Below are 24,128 nucleotides of genomic sequence, written 5' to 3'. Positions count from 1 at the left end.
GATTTCATGCACAGCGGTGAGAAAGATTGAAATGACAGGTACAAATGTAGCAACAGTAACAAGTGCTTGAAGTGTCAAAATATTAACTGCAGTAACTGGTTTCTGGGTACAAATAGTCCATGCGTGAAGTACATTTATAGGCCATTGCATTTAATCGTGGAAAGAAAGAACATGCTGTTTTGCCTTTAATTTAACAGAATGTTGTTAGAAATAGATCATGCTCAAATTGCATTACTAAAATAAAACATGGTTACCATGGATCAATTTTTATTTCTTTCAAGTCAGTTTTGGTACAACATGTTGCACATTGCTAGGTTTTGTCTTTTATGGAGTGCCACCTGTCACTGAATGTTACCATAATGGGGGAAGGAGCACTGGGCATCAACATTGTTGACAGGGGCCATCAAACATCTGATTGCAACTGACAAGAACAGGAATCTTGATCCAGCGCATTCCAGAATCTTAAACATTGTTGCACTTTGTTTCTCCCAGCATTTGGCAATATTGCTAAAATGTATATGCCTATACAAATAACACTGTAGGCTATGTTAAGGTTGACAGTTATCATCCAAAACTGCCGAAAAATCACAGAAAGCACAAAAATGGAGGGAACTGCAGAAATAGCAAAAGTGGGGAAAGCCACAGAACTGCCAAAAATGGCAAAGTCCATGACGCCAGGAACTTTCGTGATAAACACCCACCCTTGACGATTATGCATCACTGAAGGAATATCCATAAACAATGAGTGATGACAGTTGATGTGCCAAACCTTTAACTTGCTTCAGATAGCCCAGCCAGCACACAGCCAACCCTTTTGTTTCTTCACCTTCTTTCAAAAAAAAGAGACACATGGGGTTATAGCAAGGACACCAAACAACAGAATTAAGCAGCTAATACAGAAGTAGGCAAGGAGGGCCATATCTGTTTCTGAACTTCATGCCAGCTTCTGGTCTTAATTACTTAATTAGCCTGAACATTTACACCATATAACATTTTAGGTATATTATTTCTTGATAAGTGCACTAATGATTGCTGAAGACTGTTTGTGTCCTTACATGAAATGTTTTACTGTTGTGATCCAATCTATTAGTGAATCAGTGTTAGTGCTTGGGACAATCAGCTTATTTATTGGTGGAAACAAAAACCGGCATACACACCAGCCCTCCAGGACCAGAATTGCCCACCCATGGGCTAATACATGGTCTGAATCTAAGGATGAGGATGGATTTTTATTTTTTCTCCAACATGGAATGCCAAATTGCATGTCTCAACATACACTTGTGTGTATGTGTGTACTGCAAGTTATGCAATGCCAACTGATACCAGACTGTGTGGCGCTAAACCACACGTTAGAACAGAGCCTTAACACAATGAGCCACTCAGCTGCCCTGATGAGTCGAGGTTAACACACTTGGCTGCTCACTGGCAGACTACTGGTTCAAATCCTTCATGTGGGGATTGTTGTGAGTGGAGACTCTCCACAAGTCCTTTAAACTGACAGCATTACTATAATGTGACACAGGATTTACAGGATAGAGGCTGCCCTGAATGAAAAGACTAGGTAGATAGATGATGCAGTCAGTCATTCTTATTTACATCTCTGATTCAGAAGCCTGCAGACCATTTCTCTGATAACTATACTGCCCGCTATCTATTTTAAACAATAAAGATGAAAACCTCTGTTGCAGTGCCATATTTCTTAGTAATGGCTACACCAATGTTCATTTGCTTCCGAAAAAAGAAGAGGAGTTTCATCACCAATCACAGGGTAGCTAGTTTTTGTAATAACTTAAAATCAGCAACACATTCACACCCAAAAAAGCAGGTGAGGGAGTCAACTCCAGAGACAAACAGACCCTGGACACACTTTGGCTCTCTAAGGGTAAGACAACACTCGACCAATTATGTTTATACTCAGTTTATACAAAGGATCTTTACCATTTGGATGTGATAGATCCTAATGTACAGTATGCTGTCAGGACACTTATGTTTTTCACCGTGGAACAGTACACCCTCCCACAAACACTCTAGTATGCACACACCAATGATGTCAAGCTTTGGCTGCAAAGCATAGGAGAAGTGAGTACAGAAATAACGAACTTGTGTTCATCAGATATGAAACAATGAAGGTAAATGCTTACAATTCTTAGGGAATGCAGGTCTTTTATCATGGCAAGTGTTATAGAGCAGCCTTTTCTGAAATGGCAGAATCCCGTCTGTAATTATTCGTTTGTTTGTTCAATAGATATCACTTAATTTTATGCAATGTAAAAAAAGGTAATGGTGAGTTATGAATACAGTCTGACTGTGCTGTGGGAGTTTCCATACTTCTACAGCACACGATGAATAGGTTCTTTGTGCCTTTTTAACTGCCAATCACCTGCCTTTTATCTCTTCAGTTGTTATCACCACTTAACAAATGCGTATGCACGAACAGACAATAACACATGAAAACATTATGTATTGCAACTAACGTTTACTGAGCTCACAGTGTCATGAAAATCATGAGTCTATGTTATAAATCTACCTTATTTTGAAAATATTAATAAGTATAAATTCATAAATTTGAAATATCCTAAAAATGAAGTAAAACCATGATTGAATATAATTTTTGCATAAGTGAATGCAAAAACTTTTTTTCCCATAATATATTGGAAACATGATTTTTCTGTTTGTTTGTTTTTTCAACGGCTTATTAATTTTAAATGGCCTGAGAAATTACTCCATATATCAGTGCCAAATGGTTGGATTATACACAACTGTATAGATTCACTACTGCGATCCAAAGCTTTCAAATCAAATAAACAGTGTATACTACTAAACTTTTTCCGGTAATAGACCAAGTCCTCGTCTCTTCATGTTTAGGAAATTATAATGTTGTTCGTCATCACACCACAAATCTACTCTGGTGACTCAGTACAACCAACATGTGCTCAGGAGCTTTATAAAGGCTATAGATTTAAGAGAAAAATTAACATGAATGAAAGGGCATGTGGAATGTCCAATTCTTGGGGTATAAGTGGAATACCACAATTCCCTAGCCCTGTGTAAATACAAATATAAAACTATGGTTTGAACTTTGCTGCTTGACTTGAGAGAGGAAATGAGCCCTTCATCTTGAATGGCACAGATTTGAATGCAGAAACTTCAAATAGCTTCAGCTTCTAAACTCACATTAGTACACTTGCTTCCTTCGAGATCTTAACGTAGTGAAAACAAAGAAATGCATTCTGGACTGTCAGTGTGATATTTTTCCAACCGTTGCACAGCCAACACTACATTAAATGACTAAAATAATGACAAAGTAACAGCATTCAGATTAATTTATTAAGCATACGCTGACAGCTCCAGGACTATGGCACTCCAAGTCGGTTCATGAACAACTGAATGCTTCCAAAGAGACTGTGTCACTTACATAGCAATGGACTTAGCAGCCCTGAAACTGAATCAAAACAAACTAATAATGTGCACAACAGTTCCTTTGAGCAATGAAGCTAAATTAATACAAGGTGGTGAACGGGCAGTTGGCCCAGGTGACATCAGTTTTCATTGGAGAGAATACTGTAAATGTTGTTTGACATTATGGAGGCCAGTACTGTGGAAAAAAAATATAGCAAGTGAGTACAGCTGCATTACATTGGTCCTTGGTTAAGGGAATATCATTTAAAACCAACCAGAATTTACGATAACTGCAATCACTGTATTTTCTTTGAAGTTCTTGCCAAGCTCCAGATTCACTGATATTATCACAAAAGTGTATGCCTCTATTGACTCAAAATTATATACAATATATGACTTACATATGTGAATGTAAATCGTTAAATTAATGTGGCCAAGATGCAAAATAATTTTACATATTTACCTTAATTTATCTGAGTATGATATGGGTCTGTTAAACAGGCCGTGTCTTTGGGGGTACAGTAAGTTCTAGTACATTTGCTGAGTGCTGGGGTGTGTAAACAGTACTAGACTGAATCACGTTATGATACCATTAATTAAAATCACCCATACCAAAGTATGACTTGAGCTTTTACCCAGAGTTGTGCTCAATTTGTGATTGTGTGCACTGCTTTCATAGGCTGTTTACTCAGTCCTGCCCCATGATTGATCCAAAGTCAAGAGTAGCTGATCTTTGACTGCATTCGATACTGTGTCATCCTACCCTGTCCCCATGATTTTATGCTGTAATCTTGCCAGTTCGTGGAGAGCGAGAATTTTCCCCTCGCATAAGCAAAAATAAAATCTAGCAGCACCGTGGCACATTTGCAATACAGAATCCCCCCGCCATTTTCACAGCTCAGAACCGTAATTTATTTTTATTTTTTTAAAACAGGATTGCCTAAGTTAGACTTAAGAAAGTCTGCTCCTTGTCAGTCCTAGATTGACCTGCCTAAAGCAACATTTGAATGGCCGAAATCAGTTGGGATTCCATAAAAATGTTAGCAATTTAATAAATCATATGCCACAAATTCCATTTCTGAGATGATCTACTTCACCAGTAGAGTACATGCATTTGTATATATATCACATGTGAGTTACACCTGGACCCTGTTGATCACATGTGGAATTTGCTAATAATTATTTTTTCCTTAGAAATTCTAGAACAAAGAAATAATTCCAGAGGTCTCTGTTCCATGTTGTCGCATAGCGTTATCATTCTACAGTGCCTTTATACTAGAAGCTAGTTTAAAAAGCCTGTTTAACATAAAGACCTTAGTGTTCCACACAAACTGGGACAATATCTTCAAAAACTTTTCACTGGAGGTTAGGCAATTTTACACCAGCTGAAATTAATTTTCTCAAAACCTGATCATACATTCCTGAAAAAAAATGGTTGAAATGCATCATTATACACTATCTAAGAAGATAAATATGTCTTCTGGTTAATTTCTTTTGCTGCTTTTTAATATTTAGAATCTGCATTAAGGGATACACTCATTCATTATATTTCATGACCTTTAATACAAATCAAAGATAAGTACACAATAAGAAGAATATGGTGGCTAATGATACGTTATTAAACTCACTATAATACTTCTGTTATTGAGCAGCGCAGCTCAGCCGGAGATCATAATGCCTGCATTTCAGAATCTTCTGTCTGAAGGGTAGCCATTTCTAACAGCCACAGCCACAGCTTTCAGCAAGAAGAAAAACACATGGGAGTTGGAGTCTGTATTTCACAACCAGTCATGTTAAGTGGGGATTCTTTTTTTTCATTGGTTTGGTTTGGTAATGCCAACAGAACTTAAGAAAAACACAGTAAGTGCACAGACCCTGTGTTTCATCCACAAGACCACCCATGCATTCCTGAGCTAGGAAGTACTATACTCCATAGATAAGTGCAGTAGGCCCCTTGCTAACCCAACTGAGTACAACTTAACTGAAAAGTGTTATGATCTGGCTAATGGCATAATATCCTGTATTTTAAAATAATATACAGAAAAGCTCAGCGCTCTCCTGAGGATATTTTGAGGAGAATCTTTAAAAGGGAGTTTGCTCCACCAAAACCATTTCCTTATTTTAGGGTGACTTGCTTTCTCCCTCTCTGTTCTGACTCACACATTCTGTTGCCACTGACTGACAGATTTTTACAAACCTTTAAATCCTACGTTTCATCAAAACGGTCCTCCAGATGAAAAGCTAGCTTTAAGCCTTGATCTGAGGAGTCTGACAACTCACAGAGGAGTCTCCTGTAAGGCCAGAAATGGCATCTGCCTATTGCTTAATCATATGTCATTAAATCAGAGCAGACAACGAACGAACTAGGCCTTACATGCAGATGTGAAATCATTCTTTAAAACTTAGGCCTGGATTCAGTCCACATTTTTGCTTGTTTTGGGGGCTAGTCGCCTAAGCTTTCTCTTCAAAATATGAAACGCATGTTCAATTGGATTCAGAATAGATGATTTGGCCAGTCAAATTTTTCAGTTTTTTGTTGCTTTGGCAGCATGCTTGAGATCATTGTCATACTGTAGGATGAAGTGCTGTCCACTGAGTTGGGGGGCATTTGGTTGAACTTCAGCAGATAAGATGTTTCTGTACATAATTAGTTCTGCTGCTGCTATCAGCAGTTACACCATTAATATATACAAGTGAGCCAGTACCTGCAGCAGCCATACATGCCCAAAGCATAACACCACCACCACCATGTTTCCACCATGGGTGCTTTGGATTTTGGGCAGTTCCTTTTGGCCACCACACTTTGCTCCTGCCATCACTCAAATACAAGTCAATGAAGTGATTAAGACACAGATAGAAATTCCAGTGATACACACAACGGTACACTGAGAGGTTTTCTCAGTGACTTTGGGTAGTTCTCATCAGACACCAACATGGGAATGCCATTAAAGTGATGCTTAAAATCACATTGGCATGACACCACCAATAAATCTAATCTGGCCATAATGCAAACAGCAGGAGAGTGAAGAACAGTTATTTATATAGCAGTTCACATCATTTCTCTTTATCTCTGAAATAAGACCCTAATCCACAGGATACATTAGCCAGAAAGATCAAATGGGAAGCAGAAACTGTTTTTCCGTCTGCAAAGTTAAATCTATTTTAACCGGTAGGTCACTTAAGACTTCCATTCTCTTTTACAGTGATGACCTGGGGAATCAAAGCAGGAAATTAATGCAAGGCATTTCATATCCAACAGTTTTTCTTGGAATTTAACCTGGACATTGCTGTAAAAAGTATTTTAAGAAGTGCTGTGGGATCTTTAATGAGTGTATCAGGAGCTTTTAACACCTCATCAAAGGGTGTCACCTCCTACAACACAGTATCCCATCATTGTGCTGGGGCACTAGATTTTTATTTTGGTCCAAAAGAAAGCATGCCCCCTACTGGTTCAGGAATACCTCTTTCAGCAGCAACTTATTTTTCAAGGTCTTCTGTCCAAGTATCAAATCAGCCCACACCTGCTTAGCCTCAGCAGTTTGCCATGAGGAGGGGCAAGGATGATATGGCTGTTTTCGGGGAACAAAAGTTAAAAATGACATTCAGCCGTAGAGGTGGGCTAAACGGCCAAAATATAACTTCACAAATACATTTTTTTAGACATTTGAGCATGATACTTAAAGGTATTTTAACACGGTTAATATACTAATTAATCCTTTTAAATTGATGTGACACAGCAAGGGGCGTGGTCTTGGAAGGCAGATACTACCCTCGTGGACAGTCCCGCCCCTCGTTGTGAACTCCCGAACAATGTTGCTAATCAGCAGGGATGGGTATAAGAGAAGGTGCGGTAGAGTTAGTGGAAGAGGAAGAACTATGTGTGCTATCAGACTGGGAGTAGCACCTCCACCTGACCCTTCAACTCATCTCCTGACAATGCGGTCCAACGGAAGAAAACTACAGATTGGTTAGTTTAAGGGTTTAACTTTATTACTTTTGGCTGTTTGTGTACCTGCCTGGTGTTAGACAGAAACGTCAAGGCTGTCCAGTGTGAAGTAAAAAGGCTAAACTTAGAGCTAGGCTTTTGTTTTCCTTTTCTTTGTCTCACTGACCAATATTTCCAAAATAAAAGTCTCCGCATTTCTGTGCCAGAACCATACAGACTCTGAGAGTGTGTTGATCTGTTGCACCGCTCACACCCTCCTGAGTGACTGACATAGCGTTGGGTCATAAGGATAAAGAAAGGTTTTTTGCTAATGTGTCTTAAATTGTCATCAATTTTTCTGATTCTCTAAAAAAATTAATCTGAGTTAGGTTAACCTAAGACCTTCGCTTGTATAACTAACATTATTCTTTGTAAAGATTGGGGGCGCATGACTTCAAAGGTGAGTGTACCTGCTAATATTGATTTATTCAATTAATTCATAGAGTGCAGTTTTGTTACTCATTGATACTGTGAGACTTCGATTACCATAGAATAATCAAAATGGTTATTAAAATACATACTGTGTCATGTATAGAAGTGAGAGATCATAAATAATAATTTTTTTTTAAACTTAATGGAGAAAAGTGCTATACAGTTGGAATTTTAATTAATTATAATGACCAAGACGCATTGTTGTAACCTCCAACTGATTTAATCGCGCACAGACAAGCATGACCTCACCATAGTTTTCAAAGTGCACAATGTGCAAAATACTGTCATCCCAATCAACTGAGAGCCTTCCCTTCCCTGGGTGATGCTAACTGTGTGCTGTCTTGTAGGGCTACCAGCCACAGTGAGCACTGGCACATACCACACCAGATACCAGACACCAGACCATAAGGCCCATCTATGCACTAGAACAGTGCCTTAACCAGACTAGCCACCCAGCAGCCATAACACTTTGCAGTCTTACTGTAATTTTAATTCAATATCATGACAAAATCCTGCACTACACTGATAAAAATATCCTGATATGAAAATGTTATCATAGCTGAAATTGTTAACTGTGAAGACCAAATCCTCACCATAGCAGTGCTGAATGGTCGGTAGCCGCACAGGGTGATGCATAATTTGTGGAAGTGTTGCTCATGCCTGTACCTGCATATCGTCTCTCTAGTGACCCCTGTTGGTCAATCAGGTGCCCATGATCTACCTGTCATCCTCTGACTCTTGTCTGTACAAGCTTGGCTTGTGGGCAGTGGTGTAAAAAAAAACAAAAATAAAAAAAACATCTGGTAATATCATGCTTCAGAGAAGAGTGTGTGCTTGTCTATGCCTTCCTGCATTGGCTGTGGAGACCCCAGCATGAGAATGACTAAATGCATTCTAAACTGGGAGAAAATTGGGTAAAAATCATACAATTTTTTGTTTAAACTGTAGCCTGTACGCTACAGTAGTAACCTGTGAAGCACTGTCTGACAAAATTTTTTTGTAAATCCTGCTATAACTGACTGTACTCTTAGAAAGAAAGTACAAGCACAGAAAATAAGCTTCCTTACAAGCTGGGTAATATAGGTTTGCATGAAACACTGCACATAACCACAGTACTTGAGTTTTGATGACTGGAAGCAGACTGACAGTGATGTTTACAATTGCCTAGCAACCCAGTATCCTGCCTGAACTAGCTTGATCGAGACATGGCGAGATTCACAAAGACCACTAATTACCGCAGGATTTGGAGGTGTATTTTTGACAGAAATTAATTTCTGGAATTCAGAAGCGCAAACATTGGAGAAAAAACAGTGGGTGGACAAAAAAAGAATGTAGAAAAGGGCAAATGACTGTTAGGAGGGCTCAGAGGCCTGCCCATTGTTAACCCTAACCCCTTGCCTATTCTTACCTCCACCACCACCACTCCCCAACCTGTTAGCTCATGTTAACATTAAACAAATGTCAAACAAAGCTAACAACGTGAACATCAGAGCTTGCATTCAACAAAGAATAGTTAACCAAAGGAATAACTTAAAAATTGAATTAGGAACTGGACTCAGGGAAGCAGCAGCATAAAGAGGTTCACACAATATATTATTTTACAAAATTCCTACTGTGTCATTCAACACTGGCCAAAAATGACCTTTGGAGGCTGCAGTACTTCAACACCCTGAGCCTGTGGGAAAAGTGTGCTAGCCAAAAGCAGGAGCGGTTTGTCAAGCAGGGAGTCTGGGACAGTCAGAAGAGACAGGCCGTCTGGTTTACCAGAGCGGTGTGGGAAGTCTCCACCTTGCTGTTTTGGCGAGCAATGGTGGCGTCGGGTTGTCACCAGATACCTGTGATGATAGACTGCATTCTGGCACCCCCACACAATCTCTCATAAACATCCACCCGCATTCTATGGAATCATGGAATCAAACCAATTGATGGTCTCATGGTAGCATTTGCATACACTGCATGTATTTGAATATATTGCGCAATAAATAAAGACTCAAAAGTAGAAAAAACTGTTTTTTTTGTAAACTCATATCTTGGTGTGATTTTGCTGTTTCATATTCTTCCATTTCCATTTTTTTAATGGAGGAATAAGAGAAATTCCATTTTACCTGCAGTTCATGAAACATGTTCATGAGTTTATGTCTTAAACAGATAAACACAACTACCTCATTTTGTCCCTGTCCCCAGACTATGTATGAGCATTTCAAGAAGCTAACAGAGTGCTCTGGTTAGATTTTGACCAAATGCCACCACCAGGAAAGCAGCCAAGTGGGAGGTGGAGTAGGAGAGCAGTAATGCGTCTGGTAGAGCAAATTTAGAAATGGCTAATTGGTCTTCAGTGAGTGAAACGTCAGTGGTTACGATCAATACGGTTCTGGACAAGCCAGACAGTGACTTCATGTGGTGAGTCAAGCTTTATTTGCAGTGGTAAATTTTTGAAATAGCTTCGTTACATAAACATCTGAATTTATCATTTATTTAGAAATGGTAAAAAAATTCTGCCCTTTACAAACCAAATCCACCAGATGTGTAGAACTACTAGCTGTGACACAGACCAGGACTGGTTTAGACAACATTACATGACGTGGTGTCACTTGAGGACATCTGAAGAAAAGAGGGAGCATGCCTGGGGTCACCTGTATAAAGAGACCTGGCTAATGTGGCACATGGACCACTATCAGTGCAATAATGTGTGTCCTGGTGTGGAATCCTGAGCAATCCTGAGCAATCAACTGAGTCAGGAGATCCCATGGAACATGTAATTGACCTTAAGATAGCCCGGGGGGGGTGCGGGTTTACCTGGGTTTCTGCTACAAAAGAGTGACTCCTCTAGGGCACCTGCAGTTTCACAGGGCAAACTATGGTTGAAGTGTTTTTGAATGTATAAAACACTACAGGTCAGCTCAAAGAGCAGGAGTCGGATCTCAGATTTAGAGCTATGGAGGAAAAGCAGGAGCCGGTTCAAGAACCAAGGGCCCCGCAAGAACTGTCCAAATGGTAAGCTTTTGATATGTAATTTTGATATCTAATCTAATTTTGGTAGTCATGCTTGAAATCTTGCTTGCTCGTTCATTATACTCTGTGGTCTCAAATGCTAAATCACAAAAAAGCAGCCATTACCTTTTCTTAGCAGAGGATGACCAAGGGTGGGTTTATGCAAAAAATATTCTGTAAAAGAGAGTTCATAACACCAGCACACAAGCATCATGTCACACTGCACAATCAACATCAATACTAGGTAAATACCAATTTCTAAGATATGGGACCTTTTATATAGGCTAACTGAAACAACTTCTTGAAATAGTTCAAATACATATTTATAAAAATACATTTTTGATGTGCAAATTTTTGAGACTGAGTGTTCCTAATTGGGGAATAAATGGTATGCTTAAAATATAACTTCTAAAAAATACATATGCAAGTCCCACCAGTGCATGTCACAAATCTGCATGCAGATTTTTATAGCTGCAATCAGAAAACCGAACTGCACGGCAACGAGAAGGTGGACTGACTGCGGTATGGGGCACACGTCCATGAATGCAAGTCATCTTAAAGCAGAGATCAAGCATGAACACAGTCATTTCTGCGTTGCGTGTCCTAAAGCGATACAGCGGGAAGTCCTATTTCCCATTTCCCACACCAGTAAATCAGAGAGCATAACTTTCCTTTGCAGAGTTACAGTTTTTTTTGCTCTGTGAATGATTTGCGGTGTAAAGCATCTATACTCACTAGTTCACTAGTGTGAATCATTCCGTCTCCCTTTCTCAGTTAATGAGAGGGTTCCTATTAAGACACATGTAAGCTATTAGCCCTCATGATAAAGTGTAGTTCAGTGTCCAGCACTATTTATGTGTCAGGATGGATAGAGGAGAAGAAAGTGGCAATTTCCCAGACCCCGGCAGTGTAAATATTTAAAGAAAGAATGCGGCAACTTGATTAGCAGAGAGGGCTTTTAATGCTTCCTTCGGATTAGAGCATTCTGGGTGGTTTTCCACACCCCACAGTCCCCTTTTACAATACCATTACCACACAAGATGGATGAGACGACATTTTCCATCGATTGGAGGACGAGGAGAGGAAACCAAAGGTTGCCAAGACATGCTGCAGATCGTTTTTCACTGAGGGAGTGCAGAATCTGCATACAACCCCTTGGAAAAATGCAGATTTCTCGTCCTGTAAAATTAAGGCCTAGAAGGCCTCCATTATATAGAAATGCCTTTCCCAGGACAAGGTAGATTCATGCTGGCTATCAGAGTGCTAATGCATTCAGTGACAGCCTCTCTACTAGGAGACCTTGGTACTAGCAGACCTTAAGTTCTCGTAACAGCAGGGAGCCCAGCCTCAGTCCTCCAACACTTGTCCACAATCCATCACCCTTCCCATGCTATGGCCCTGGGATTCTAGTCCATCTACTTAGCTCTGATCAGAACACCAGTTGTTCATCTATGTTGGTTCTATATTGTGTTACCAACCATTCTGTAGTAAGGAGCCACCCTTACAACAGAAGGGTAGGGCAGGGAAAAAACATGAGATTCACTGGAATCTTTGTAAGAGCTTGAGTATCAGCTCTGCCCCATCGACCTAGGGCATTTTCACAATGATCTAATCATGCCACAGTGTTGTGTTCAAATTCCCATTCAAACATGCAGCACACACAAAACACATTCCAGATTAGACTTCTGGAAAATTCCACCAGCAGTGCTCACAGGCAATGGATAGCTCCTATAGACAGCTAAATCATTGTAGTTAATTACTCCAGTTAGAATAAAATGTATTTCTTGGTTATTATTAATTTATGGAGTACCATTTTTATATTATGTCAGTGCAACATCATCAAAATAACTGAATATATCACAGAAAATTGAAAATTGAAAGAAACACAAAAATACCAGAAGCTAATGTGCTCGATAATGGAATTCGCGCTCTGGACAATGTTGTTTGACAGCATGAAAGCAAAGTGATAAGATACAGTAAACAGTTTAAAATTCCTATTCCCAAAGACTGCACATATAGTCTGCTCCAAGAGTAAAGGACATGGGGAGCCCACAAGGCAGCCGAAGGGTCCTCGCGCTCTTGGTGCTATTGAAAACATTTAATTTAATCTGTGCCACAGAAGTCTGCTCAAACACAATACTGCCAGGATCTAAAGGTAAAAACAACTTTTTTTTTTATTTGAATAGCATGATTTTTTAATGCTATATAGTACCTTTCTTCTTCCACAGTATGTAAGCCAAATTAAAATACGATACTAATTGTTTACAATTTTTTCGGCAGACACTAATAAACTACAATATTTGTGAAAAATTAATTGTAGAGCTAAGTATTAGGGGAGGCTATTGTATTAAGTGTTCATGCCACACTGTGACGCTATTAAACATTGTATATTTCATTATTCAGCCTAGTTGACATATTAAAACCAGAACTGACAAGGGAAGTACAAGTAATGCACAGTGGCATGTAGCACTCTAGAGGCTGTTTAATGAGATAATAGTCCATGCCCCGGTTCTAATTTTTACTGAAAATGGTAGCTTGTCTCATAACACAGCTCCTGCTGTTAAACAAACAAAAACCATGTGTAAAATTGATGCCGCATTTGTCAGGGCTTCGTGAAATTCCCAAGCAGTGGGCGATTCTGCGGTATTAATACATTGGTGCCTGCAGTTTAAACTCAAACAGAACTGCTCTGGTTGACTGGAGGAGGAAATGACACCGGGTTTTCACAAAATTTGTGCAACTTCTGCTGGGAATAGAGAGATGAATAATTCTAAGAATCACTGGCAAACCAACTCCCCCTTTCAGTTTTCACGCTTTTTCAAACACCTAATGCCGCTGCCGCTGAACCAGCATCTTTGTTTGTTCAGCTGCTAGGCGATAAAGCCGCTTATTTGGTTAAGAGAAGTCCAGGCTAGCGCTGTCCATATGGACTCAGCATGACGGGAAAGTCTGGACCATTGTCTCTTTTGCCAACAGGCGATCAAGGTGAGAGGGGAGATGACGGGGACCAAGGAAGGCTGGGGAAGGCAGGCCCACCAGGACTAAGAGGTTAATGTGCTGGATTGTAAATGTACATCGTCCATAGGTTTAAAAAAAAAAAAATCTGTTATCGAATAGTTTGGTATTTAGTTGAGGCCTAAATACATGTTCTCAAAACTTCTCAAATTATTCTTACTTTTGTTCTTAATAAAGGTTCTTACGAAAAACCCAAGTGGGGTTCATGAAACATGCACAAATCTTCAGTTTTTTGCGTATTCCGAGTGTGTCAGAAGATGAATGGCAGCTGTTAGTAAATTGAATGCTGCGCCTGTTCATGTTGATTTGCATAAGGAAACACTCCAACAATCTCGTAATGCTGCCTTCAGGGTTGTGTGCAATTAAATATTAATATAATTGTATTGAAAAACAACTACTTGATAACTGCTTAAAATTATTTAACCTGAATAATAAAGCATTATAAATAAAAACATTTTATGCGTATGCCTTTATGCCCGTTTCCAAACAAGTAAATTTTGATCTTACCAAATAGCAAATTCTGACAAATTCAGGACGGAGTGTAGCACAGTGGGTAAGGAACTGGGCTTGTAACCGAAAGGTCACAGGTTCGATTCCCGGGTAGGACACTGCCGTTGTACCCTTGAGCAAGGTACTTAACCGAAATTGCTTCAGTATATATCCAGCTGTATAAATGGATACAATGTAAAATGCTATGTTAAAAAAAAAAAAAAAAAAAAAAAAGTTGTGTAAGTCGCTCTGGATAAGAGCGTCTGCTAAATGCCTGTAATGTAATGTAATGATAAAAAAAAAATATGAATGCTGAAATGCTCATGGAAACATTCATAAGCACAGTTAACTATCAAAACGGTTAGTACCCATTTCTCGTGAATGAGGCCCATGTTTGAAGTGGGGTTACGTGTTATTAGATTAGTTGTCAGATTAAGGCTAGGTCATGTAGGTAGGCTACAGGATGCTGAAAATGGGCATTTGCAGAAACAGACAGCGAATATTGTAAAGGCTGAGTTCATATGCACATGGTTCTTAAGTAGTTGAACTCACTATTATAACATTGGAGAGCAGTACTCCCATGGTAATGTGTGTAATGGTACTGTGGAAATGACCCAATGCATGACACAGAATAGAATATTAACTTTAAAATTTTAAAAGACGATGTTCATTTTCATAGTCCATAGCCTATACACTGCGGCGGATTTATTCATTTAAAGTGTAAATGTGGGAGGTTTCATAATTTAATCTGCAACTACATTCTGAAAAGGCCTATCAGGAAAACTTGGCTACTGTATTAGTCTTCACCATTTAATCGTGAAACAATCATTTACTGTGCCCCTGTTCCGACGCTAATTGGACACAGGCTGAGACCAAAGTTAGCACGGCACAGACGGTACCACGGGCTTTTCCTTAAGGGGAGTCAGCTGCGGAAGCAGACTCGCTAATTGCCGCTGTATTTGGCTGAGTGAGCTCACAAGTCAGAACTGCCGTTGTTTCTGACAACACCTTCCAGGCAACAGTTTTGTTTTACGGTTTACACTTTCCGTACGACTGGTTCACTCCTCTCAGCGAGGCGCCTTCATTCACAAACACAGGCTTCTTTCGTCTGACCTGGGAGCTGTGGGGAATATTTAATGTTTGTTTGGCTGGGAACAAAAACAGCAACAGTAAACAAAAGTTATCTACTTACCAGTGAACTGCGCTGCCTTTTTTTCCAAGTGCGTCAAGAAGAGACAAATGGCAGATGGTTCAGTCCAACTGTAAACATATATTTGCATACAGTAGCCGACCCAGTGCTGCCAGGTCCGCGGTTGGGCTTTTAAGATGAACTAGTGGTTTAAAAAAATCTACGCCACAGGTTGCGGTTCCTTCGCTAGTTTTTAAAATATACCGCAGGTACCATACATACACACGGCATGGTGAAAAAATGAAGTAAAAGCAAAAAAAGTTTCAGTTTGAGAAAGTTAAAGTTTTGCCATTCAGAACCCCCCCCCCCCCCCAATTCTACCTGTCTGTTTACTCTGTGCAGTCAAGTTGTTCTGTCTGCTATGAAGGGGTGATTTCTGGGAATATGCAATAGCCTACCTTTCAATGGCTGCCTAGTAGTGTGGTGCTTGACTGTTAACTGTAGGTTATATCCTCTAGCTGTCCGTGACATTTCTCTGTCTTTTCTGAAGTTCAGGCCATAGCATGGCAGGCAGGACTGTCCAGTTTCTCTATAATACTGAAATTGCAAGTCAATTTCTCCTGAAACTTTTCAGCTACTCAACATCAGTAAGTTCATGTAAAACTGAAGTTAAAGGAGAATTTCACTTTATAACACTTCTGGGGTCATTTTCACACCTACCCGGGCTTTTGTGTGCACCCCAGACAGTTTTTAGGTTGCTTCCTTCAAGTAGTTTTTAGGTTGTCTGATGATGAAGGAGATTTTTTTTTTGATCATGGGATTACACTTGGACAACTCAATAATAACATTACTGATGGGGAGTCAAATCAATGGATGGTGGCAACCCTATAACAGCCAGAAAGCTGTCCAACTGTTACCATAGACATTCTATGTATCACAGAGAGACACGATAGCCAGCCCGCTTAGTACCTACCTTGAGTGTTTCGACCAACGATGGGAAAACGGTGGGTACAGCTCCAGGTTTCAGACGGTCGCCTTGGTAGGCCTAGTTGGTGGCTGCAAAGTGGTCCTCGTTTGCGAACTTCTTCGGCTGTTATGTTGTGGTGTCTGATTACACCCAGCCATGTCTGGTACAAAGTTGCATCGCTTAGAAAACTATGAAAATGTGTTTTCAAGGCGGGTTTAACGGGGGCATTATAATAACTGAGTACAATGCACCTCATTATTACACCGATATCGCATCAAACAAAAGCTAGCAGACGTCAGTTTGTTCGATTTCAACGCTAAGTTAACGGAATGTTTTGCTTCGCTTCTCGATTTTGCCGCGAAACGAAATCGAAGAAGAAAAAAAACGAAAACCGTACTACTATGTGGACTTCCGCTAAAAAAGGTCTTTGTTTCTAACATTAGACATTTAAAATTAAATAACTAATCTAAAAATGAAGTTCGACACATTCATTAGAAGGACAACATCAGTCATGAGAAGCAGGGACGTGTGTTTACAATGAGTCTAATATGGAGTTTGACGGGCTTCTATTTGATGGGGGGTGGTTGCTCACACGGGCATCTAATATCTAAATATTGAAGCAAGCAACCTAAAAACTGTCAGGGGTGCACACAAAAGCCCGGGTAGGTGTGAAAATGACCCCAGAAGTGTTGTAAAGTGAAATTCCAATGCCAATGCACTATACTGTAGTTAGCTGCTACCACTGCCGGTACAATCACCACTCACATCAGCTAGCTCATTCTGTTAAAGAAAGTATATAAAATTTTCTGAAATGCTAAAAGTGTAGTTTCAGAATAGTAAATTCTGAATTCTAATAAATCGGTCATACTAGTCTTGCCAAACTAATTCGATTTTTGGTGCATGGGTAGCCAAATTGGGACCATACACTCACATGACTTTAAAATAGACACATCCCAGTATGTATTACTATGGATAATTGTTGCTTTTAAAACTGAAATTTTAACTCAGATTTTTAACTCAGTCTGGTTCATATATATATATATATTTTTTTTTGAACATGCATGCTATTTGACAGCATAAAAGTAACTATCCAATGGTCTTTCATAATTTAATTCGTTCTGCAAATTGCATACAGCTGAATATTATTCATCATACAGTGCTGGGGATGAGGTTTTCATAAATATAATAAATATTAATGAAGACATAAATAATGCACCACACACCTATTTTAGGTCTATTCATGTGCTCTCTTGTCAATATATTACCCCACTTCAAAATAGTATTGTGCATGTTATTATTCAAATTTTTGAATAACAACATTCAATAATGAATGACTGAACCTACTTTGCAGGATGGATGCAGGCCTCAGCGTTTGTGTCGTGTGAACAAATGGAAACCTCACATGTATTTTAAATGAAAACTGAATGATAGTAAGATAATGTAAAATTATCCAGTGGAGCATTAGACAAAGTCACTGGTGTTTCAAAAACCTGCCCTTTACTTTGACAGTGTTTTTTCATTCACAAGGACACATCTTCTCCTTGCAGGATCGCGAGGGGAACTCGGGAGTCAGGGAGACATGGGACAGGTGGGGAAGGTTGGCCCTGCTGGAGCAAAAGGTACCGGCAACTTTGGGGAGACATCTTAAGTGGTGCTTGCATTAATATTTCTACTTCAGGATGGCGCGTATTCATAAAAACATATTTATTACAGCGTTGTTTTATGATGACTCTGTTTCAGTCGTGTTACAATCAATGTTTTCTCTGTACACGTGTTCATCTACCGTTACCTTGAGCACTGTGTTGTAGACCACTATGATAAGAGCTTCTAAATAAAAATAAATATAAGAGTTTCCATAGTAGGATCCTGACTGACCTATCCAGCTGAGGTACTCAGTAAGAGATTCAGGGATTCAGAGAGATATGCTCTACAGACTGGATTCGATCATTACCATGCCAGTACCATTTGTGGGCCAGAGTACTGCAGGATAAACCTGATTGGCCATTACATTGCCCAGAGAAGCTGTGTGCACCCTGCTTAATTGATAGTGGATGGGACAGGCCTACCGTTAAGACTGGGTATTCTAAATAAGGAGGAAATCATGGGGATTAGAACAGGATGTTATAAGAAATATATTGTTGAAAAGAATAATATCAACAAAAGTGTTAAAGAAATCTGCTATTGGTTAATTTTGGTTGTTTGTTAATGGATCTATTAGTGCAGCCTGCAGACAAAAAAAAATGTGTCTGTGAGATAGCAACTGGAAGGATGTGTGAGTCAATGAGCTGAATAGATGTGGCTGGATTGTTGTACCAACTGACAAATCACCCATATAGCCATTTTGACAATTACATTATTAAAGGCCTCCCAAGCTCACAAGCCAAACTATTGTAAACCACTCTTTTTTGTTTGACCAGAAATGTCAGTGAGTTGCTTGCTGTCATGGTAATTTAGCTTAAATAGGACACTGAATTCTGAGTCCAGGAAGTTATCAGAGTTAGCCGGATACCTTGTATTAACTCTGCATCTCTACCTTTTCATCAACATTGCTGAGGTCCTCTGATTGTATGGGGGAGGCAGGAAGGTCTTTAATGTGCATGTTTACTCGACTAAACCATGTCCATGTGGTGCTTGCGAGGCCATTGCTGAAGCCATATGTAAGTGAGTAGGGTGGCATGCCTGATTAACAACACAATATGACCTGTAATCTAATGCTGTGATGGGAACTTTCAATGGACTGGAATTAGCCACACACATTTAAGCTGTGTGCACATTATGAGTCATCAGAAAGCATAATATTATTTTAAAGGACAAATGACATTTCAAAACAATGTTATGTCGTTAAAAAGTAAGGGAATGAATGTTGTCTCAAAAAGGAGCAATTACATTTTTAACAAATGGGAAACCATGTTACAAATGACAATAATCATAAATGAAAGTCATTTATCCAAAAAAGGCCCATGGATTATTATTTGTTCAAAAGTTCCACTTGTACATTTTTTCAGGAGACAGAGGATTAGAGGGTGCTCATGGACCCGGTGGACTCAAAGGAAAACCTGGTACAGTATTAGAAAATATCAATCCAATACAAACCGGTAATTTATATTTTATTCTCTGCCTAGCTAAATGCAAAACTGTATGAATATTCCTGGAAAGCTTGTATCATGAGATGTCCACACTGACAGGCTCGACATGCGACTGTGGAAGGTACCGGAAATTTGTCGGACAGCTGGATATCAACATTAGCAAGCTGAAGAATGCAGTTAAGTTCATGAAGAATGGTAAGGACCTCCACACTTGCCCTCCAGGAGAACTGAGTCTGAAATGTGTGTCTGAAATACGTTTACAAACAGGGGGCGCTGCCAGGGACTTTGGGCCCCATGAAAAGATCTCACATTGGGTCACAACACCCCAGGAACCACCCCCCCCCCCCATACCTGCCCTGGTTACGGCATCTGCGCTTCTAACTGAAAATTCCAACAAAAATAATATTTTTTATAATATTCAGAACAAATTTGACCTTTCCTATGATTGCACATTTTTTGCTATTATGTGGAATCAGGGATTGTCACATTCAACTTTGAATGTGAATATTTGCATATAATTTGCCCTCCGTCTGTGCCAACACACTGGTTTCCCCTTGGTGTACTTCCACTTATTACCCACAGAGGTAGAGAGTGACAGAGTCGTCATAGAACATTAACCCACCTGCTAATCAGAAATGCAAACTCCTTGCAAATAATAGTGCGACTTCCTGTGAGCACCTCCAAATACATCAATAATCCGTTGGTTCCAAGTCATACTAAGTGATTAGAGGCTATGATAGAGTCTGGCCATTTGTTTAAAGCAGTAATCTTCTGGCCCAATATCTCTTCTCTAGAGGAGGAAATGTCAAACAACGGCTGAAGGCCCAGCAACAAACGTGTAAAATCTGGATCACAAACAATCAGGCTCTGTGTGGATAACAAGGATGTCCTTTGGGAATGAGAGTTTCCTGGAGCCACAGTTTAATCTCAGAGCATTGAACAAGTACCATATGACACCTCATGTAGAATACAAAGTAAGGTCAGAACAGGAGAAAGATTGCTTAGACGCAAAGACAGATAAACCTATTTACACATAGATCTTGCATTAAACATATTTCATTCTGGTCTCCTCCTTTACTTGGTATTCTGTATCTTTCAAGTTATTTTAGGCATCAAAGAGACAGAGGAGAAGTTCTACCTGATAGTGAAGGAGGCTCGGAAGTTCAAAGAGGCCCAGATGAACTGCAAGCTCAGGGGAGGTGCCTTAGCCGCCCCCGAAACAGAGGACACCAACTCCCTGATCGGCAAATACATTGCCCAGGCCGGCCTCACCCATGTGTTCATCGGGCAGCGTGGTCAAGGTCAGGAGGGCGCGGACCTAGATGACTCTCAGCCGCAGAACTACACGGCCTGGGCCCCGGGCGAGCCTAAGGAACCTCCCACCAAAGATGGCTGCGTGCAGATGAGCAGCACGGGGGCCTGGAGCCAGTCGGAGTGTGACGTCACCATGTTCTACGTCTGTGAGTTCCTAAAGAGGAAGAGGGGTCCTCCCAGCGTACTGTGAGGTCATCGCACAACAGCACGTACTGTTACTACAGGTGACAGTGTGGTGCATTAGTTAGCGGACTTCAGCGGTACCCAAAAGCAGAGTGGTGGGGCCACTGCCGTTTCTCCCTTTTCAGAGAGGAAAACCTAATTTTTTGAGTAAATACCCAACCGTATAATCAAATAGCATTTAGAATAGAAGCGATTTTAAGGCAAGGGTGTCTAATAATGAAAAAATGTCCCTAAAAATATACACACATTGTGATGGTAGGAACTAGTGAGGCAGAATTGCAACATATAAATGAAATGTGCTATACTGTCACATTGTCCGAGACATGCCTGTACCCCTTACTACATGGTTGGTGAATATTACAGTTTTTGAAAAAGCATAACATGGTGTGTTGTGTATGCTAAAAACAGTATTCCACATTTGCAAAGTTTTGTTTTATTGATTTGATACTCATTGACATTCTGAATGGCAAAATCTGTACTGGGTAAAATTCAATAAAAAGGTCATACTGAACCCAAGACAGACTTACATGCACTCGACCGTTAGACTTGCTTTGTAGCTCTTTGATCTGAAACCAAAAAACGTTAAAAGAAAATGTATCTGGCACCGCCACCTAGTGGACGAAATTATGCCCTACATAATTTCCCAGAATAGGTGGATAATAGTTCTTGAGGACCAAAAACAGGGAAAAGGGAGTAGAAATGGAACAGAAGAAACAAAGAAAATAAGAGCACATGCAAGGACTCATGGATGCATGTGCATGTGTGCACACAGATGCATATACATTCTCACAGCACCCTCTTTCAAATATAAAGCTTGAATGCCACACTTCTGTTTTCATTTCATGATTCAACAGTTGATTGGCAATGAAAGGTGAAAAATCCATGGTTGTTGTTTAAATGCAGCCATAGAAAATCCAGCTGTTTCTTTTCACAAGCATTTCTTGTGTCCAACTCAAGGGTGGGCCAGGCTCAATTAACACTTAACCACTGAAATCCTTTTAACCTCACAAGCTACACACATGGGTAAAAAGCGGTTATAAAAATAAATTGTAATAAGGATTTTACAAGTGTTAACATGCTATTAAGTCCTAATGACTTGCACCAGCCTGCTCCAAAATACCCTACAGAACAACATTTGGGATTGTGTAATGAATTTATTCTGTCCTATAATCTATTGTCCTCTACTTTGGGACACATATTTGGCATATGCATTAGTGTGATATATATGCAAAGTGGAACGGTGACATTTAAACTGGCCTGGGAAATGTCCCTTTGGACTGATGTGTAGTGAAGTGTTGCAATGTGTGAAACTCAGATTAAAGGTTCATATTAAAAGGTACATTATGAAACAACATATTATAAAACACCATTCAATAAGGAATTGATGTAACAACCAAGGAGATCTTGGTCATAAGTTAAACATTTATTAAATAGAACTGGCTTTTTTGTTAAATAATTATTTCCTCATTTCATTCTGTCACTTACAATCCAGTATGTACTAAGGCCATTTAACCCTGTGAGACCCCAGGAAAAAAAATGTAACCCTTAAAACATTGTTGTATGACGCCTCTGATGACGAATATGTTGAAAAATGAGAATTTTTATGTTTTGGAGAAAATTTCTCAACATGTTGAAAAAATTGGGCTTCAGTGGTATCAGAAATGGTCAATATGCTTTCCAGTAAGAATACTCAAAGACACTCAAAGTTGTGCTAGTTTTAAAACTATTTAGTTGTGATGACAACAAGAAACACATGCTGAACTTTTATTCTTATTTTACTCTTTAACTCCTCAAATAATCATATTGTCTCTCTTCATATGACTCCATGTCTCCCTATTCAGTGTGATACAGAAGTGTTTTTTATTATCTGTATAACAGAGGCATACAACACATTTGTAGGTATTATTTGTATATCCCATGCTGCAATGTCCTCATATTGTATTCAATGGGCAGTGTCTGACCTCATGCTGAGTTCTATGTTGTCTCGCATGCCAGCACGCACGAGTCTGTGAGACTATTGTTCTCAACACAGAATGGTGACACAATAATAAGATATTCATTGGAGCACATGAGATATGTAGGGCAATAGGGCTATGATTCTTGATTGGCAGGTAGGGGGAAGGTAAGTGGTCTAGTGCCTGGCCAACTGAAAACAACAATGACACAGTCATAAGATATTCACTGTAACTCAAGATTGAGGGCTAGTACTATCATTCCCGTATTTAGAAAGGGCGGTGACGGTGGCGATGGGGGGGGCGGTTGTTGTGTTGGTCACACCCTCCAACTACCTTACACAATAATGGCACAAGCATAGAATACACTACAACTCACAGAAAATGGAGGAATAATAGGGAAAGTAGTTATTTTTATTCCATTCCTCAAGTCAAAGACAAACTCTGAAAAGTGTCGGTTGTCGATAAAACTACGTGACACTTGCAACTTCATGTCTATACCATATAGACCAGTGCTTCACAAACTATTCAGACCCAAGGCACCCCTGTAAATAATCTTAATTTACACGGCACCCCAAAATGACATGCACAGTTTGCAACACCTTATACATTTTTAAGTGATAAAAAACTGCACACACTATGAATTGGTCATAAACCTTGTTAATATGCATTAAGGACAAAGAGATGAGTATGTCAAAATGGGTGAATCAATTCTGGGGCACAATTTTGGTCTTTATTTTTAAAGCATATCAGGGTTCCAGAATTTAAATGTGAATGGTCATTTTCTATGAATGAGTATATCTGGAAACAGTTGACTGTTTGCAAAATATCCCACCCTCCTTAAAAGTCCCGCCCTCCTTAGTGACTGTTGCTATGTATGATAAAAGAAGTTGGAGTCATCTACTTGAGTGCATTAACTTTACCACATGAATTACAGATGGCTTTTGGAAGCATAATCCAGTATCTTTGTTAAGTAGTTTGGCTTTATAGAATATCAAAAATACTGTATAAATAGGAAATACATCAAACTGTGGAAATATTGAAAAGGAAGGCAGTGTTTGGTCTTCCATTGATAAAGTGCTAGAAAATATTATCTGCCATTTCCTAAGTTAGAGAATAGTTGGTTGGAATAACAATACTATGCAAGGTTTGCAAAACAGTAGCCCAAGACGTTCACTAATGTTAG

General features: G+C 39.6%; 2 protein-coding genes across 8 annotated transcripts in view; one reads left to right on the top strand and one right to left on the bottom strand.

Moving 5' to 3' along the window:
• LOC135256575 (tumor necrosis factor receptor superfamily member 11B-like) overlaps positions 1 to 24,128 on the bottom strand; it is a 114,823-nt gene that overhangs the window by 34,722 nt on the left and 55,973 nt on the right. For 4 of the 7 annotated variants that reach the window (XR_010330468.1, XR_010330472.1, XR_010330476.1 and 1 more), the window contains exon 4: positions 11,760 to 11,986. The exons of the other annotated variants lie outside the window; for them this stretch is intronic. The gene's annotated coding sequence lies outside the window, so the exon portion shown is untranslated. Of the gene's footprint in view, positions 1 to 11,759; positions 11,987 to 24,128 lie in introns of those variants that run through there. 7 annotated transcript variants of the gene reach the window in all.
• colec10 (collectin sub-family member 10 (C-type lectin)) lies at positions 12,817 to 21,501 on the top strand. Its single transcript, XM_064338569.1, has 6 exons — positions 12,817 to 12,962; positions 13,784 to 13,855; positions 17,955 to 18,026; positions 19,413 to 19,466; positions 19,593 to 19,688; positions 20,594 to 21,501. Exons 1-6 carry the CDS (start codon positions 12,848 to 12,850, stop codon positions 20,995 to 20,997), a joined length of 813 nt encoding a protein of 270 aa, XP_064194639.1. The 5' UTR covers positions 12,817 to 12,847; the 3' UTR covers positions 20,998 to 21,501.

This window comes from Anguilla rostrata, chromosome 1 (assembly GCF_018555375.3).
Source record: "Anguilla rostrata isolate EN2019 chromosome 1, ASM1855537v3, whole genome shotgun sequence".
NCBI classification, from domain to species: Eukaryota; Metazoa; Chordata; class Actinopteri; order Anguilliformes; family Anguillidae; genus Anguilla; species Anguilla rostrata.
The sequence above is the reverse complement of the archived record's forward strand: the minus strand, read 5'-3'. Positions and strand labels throughout refer to the sequence as shown.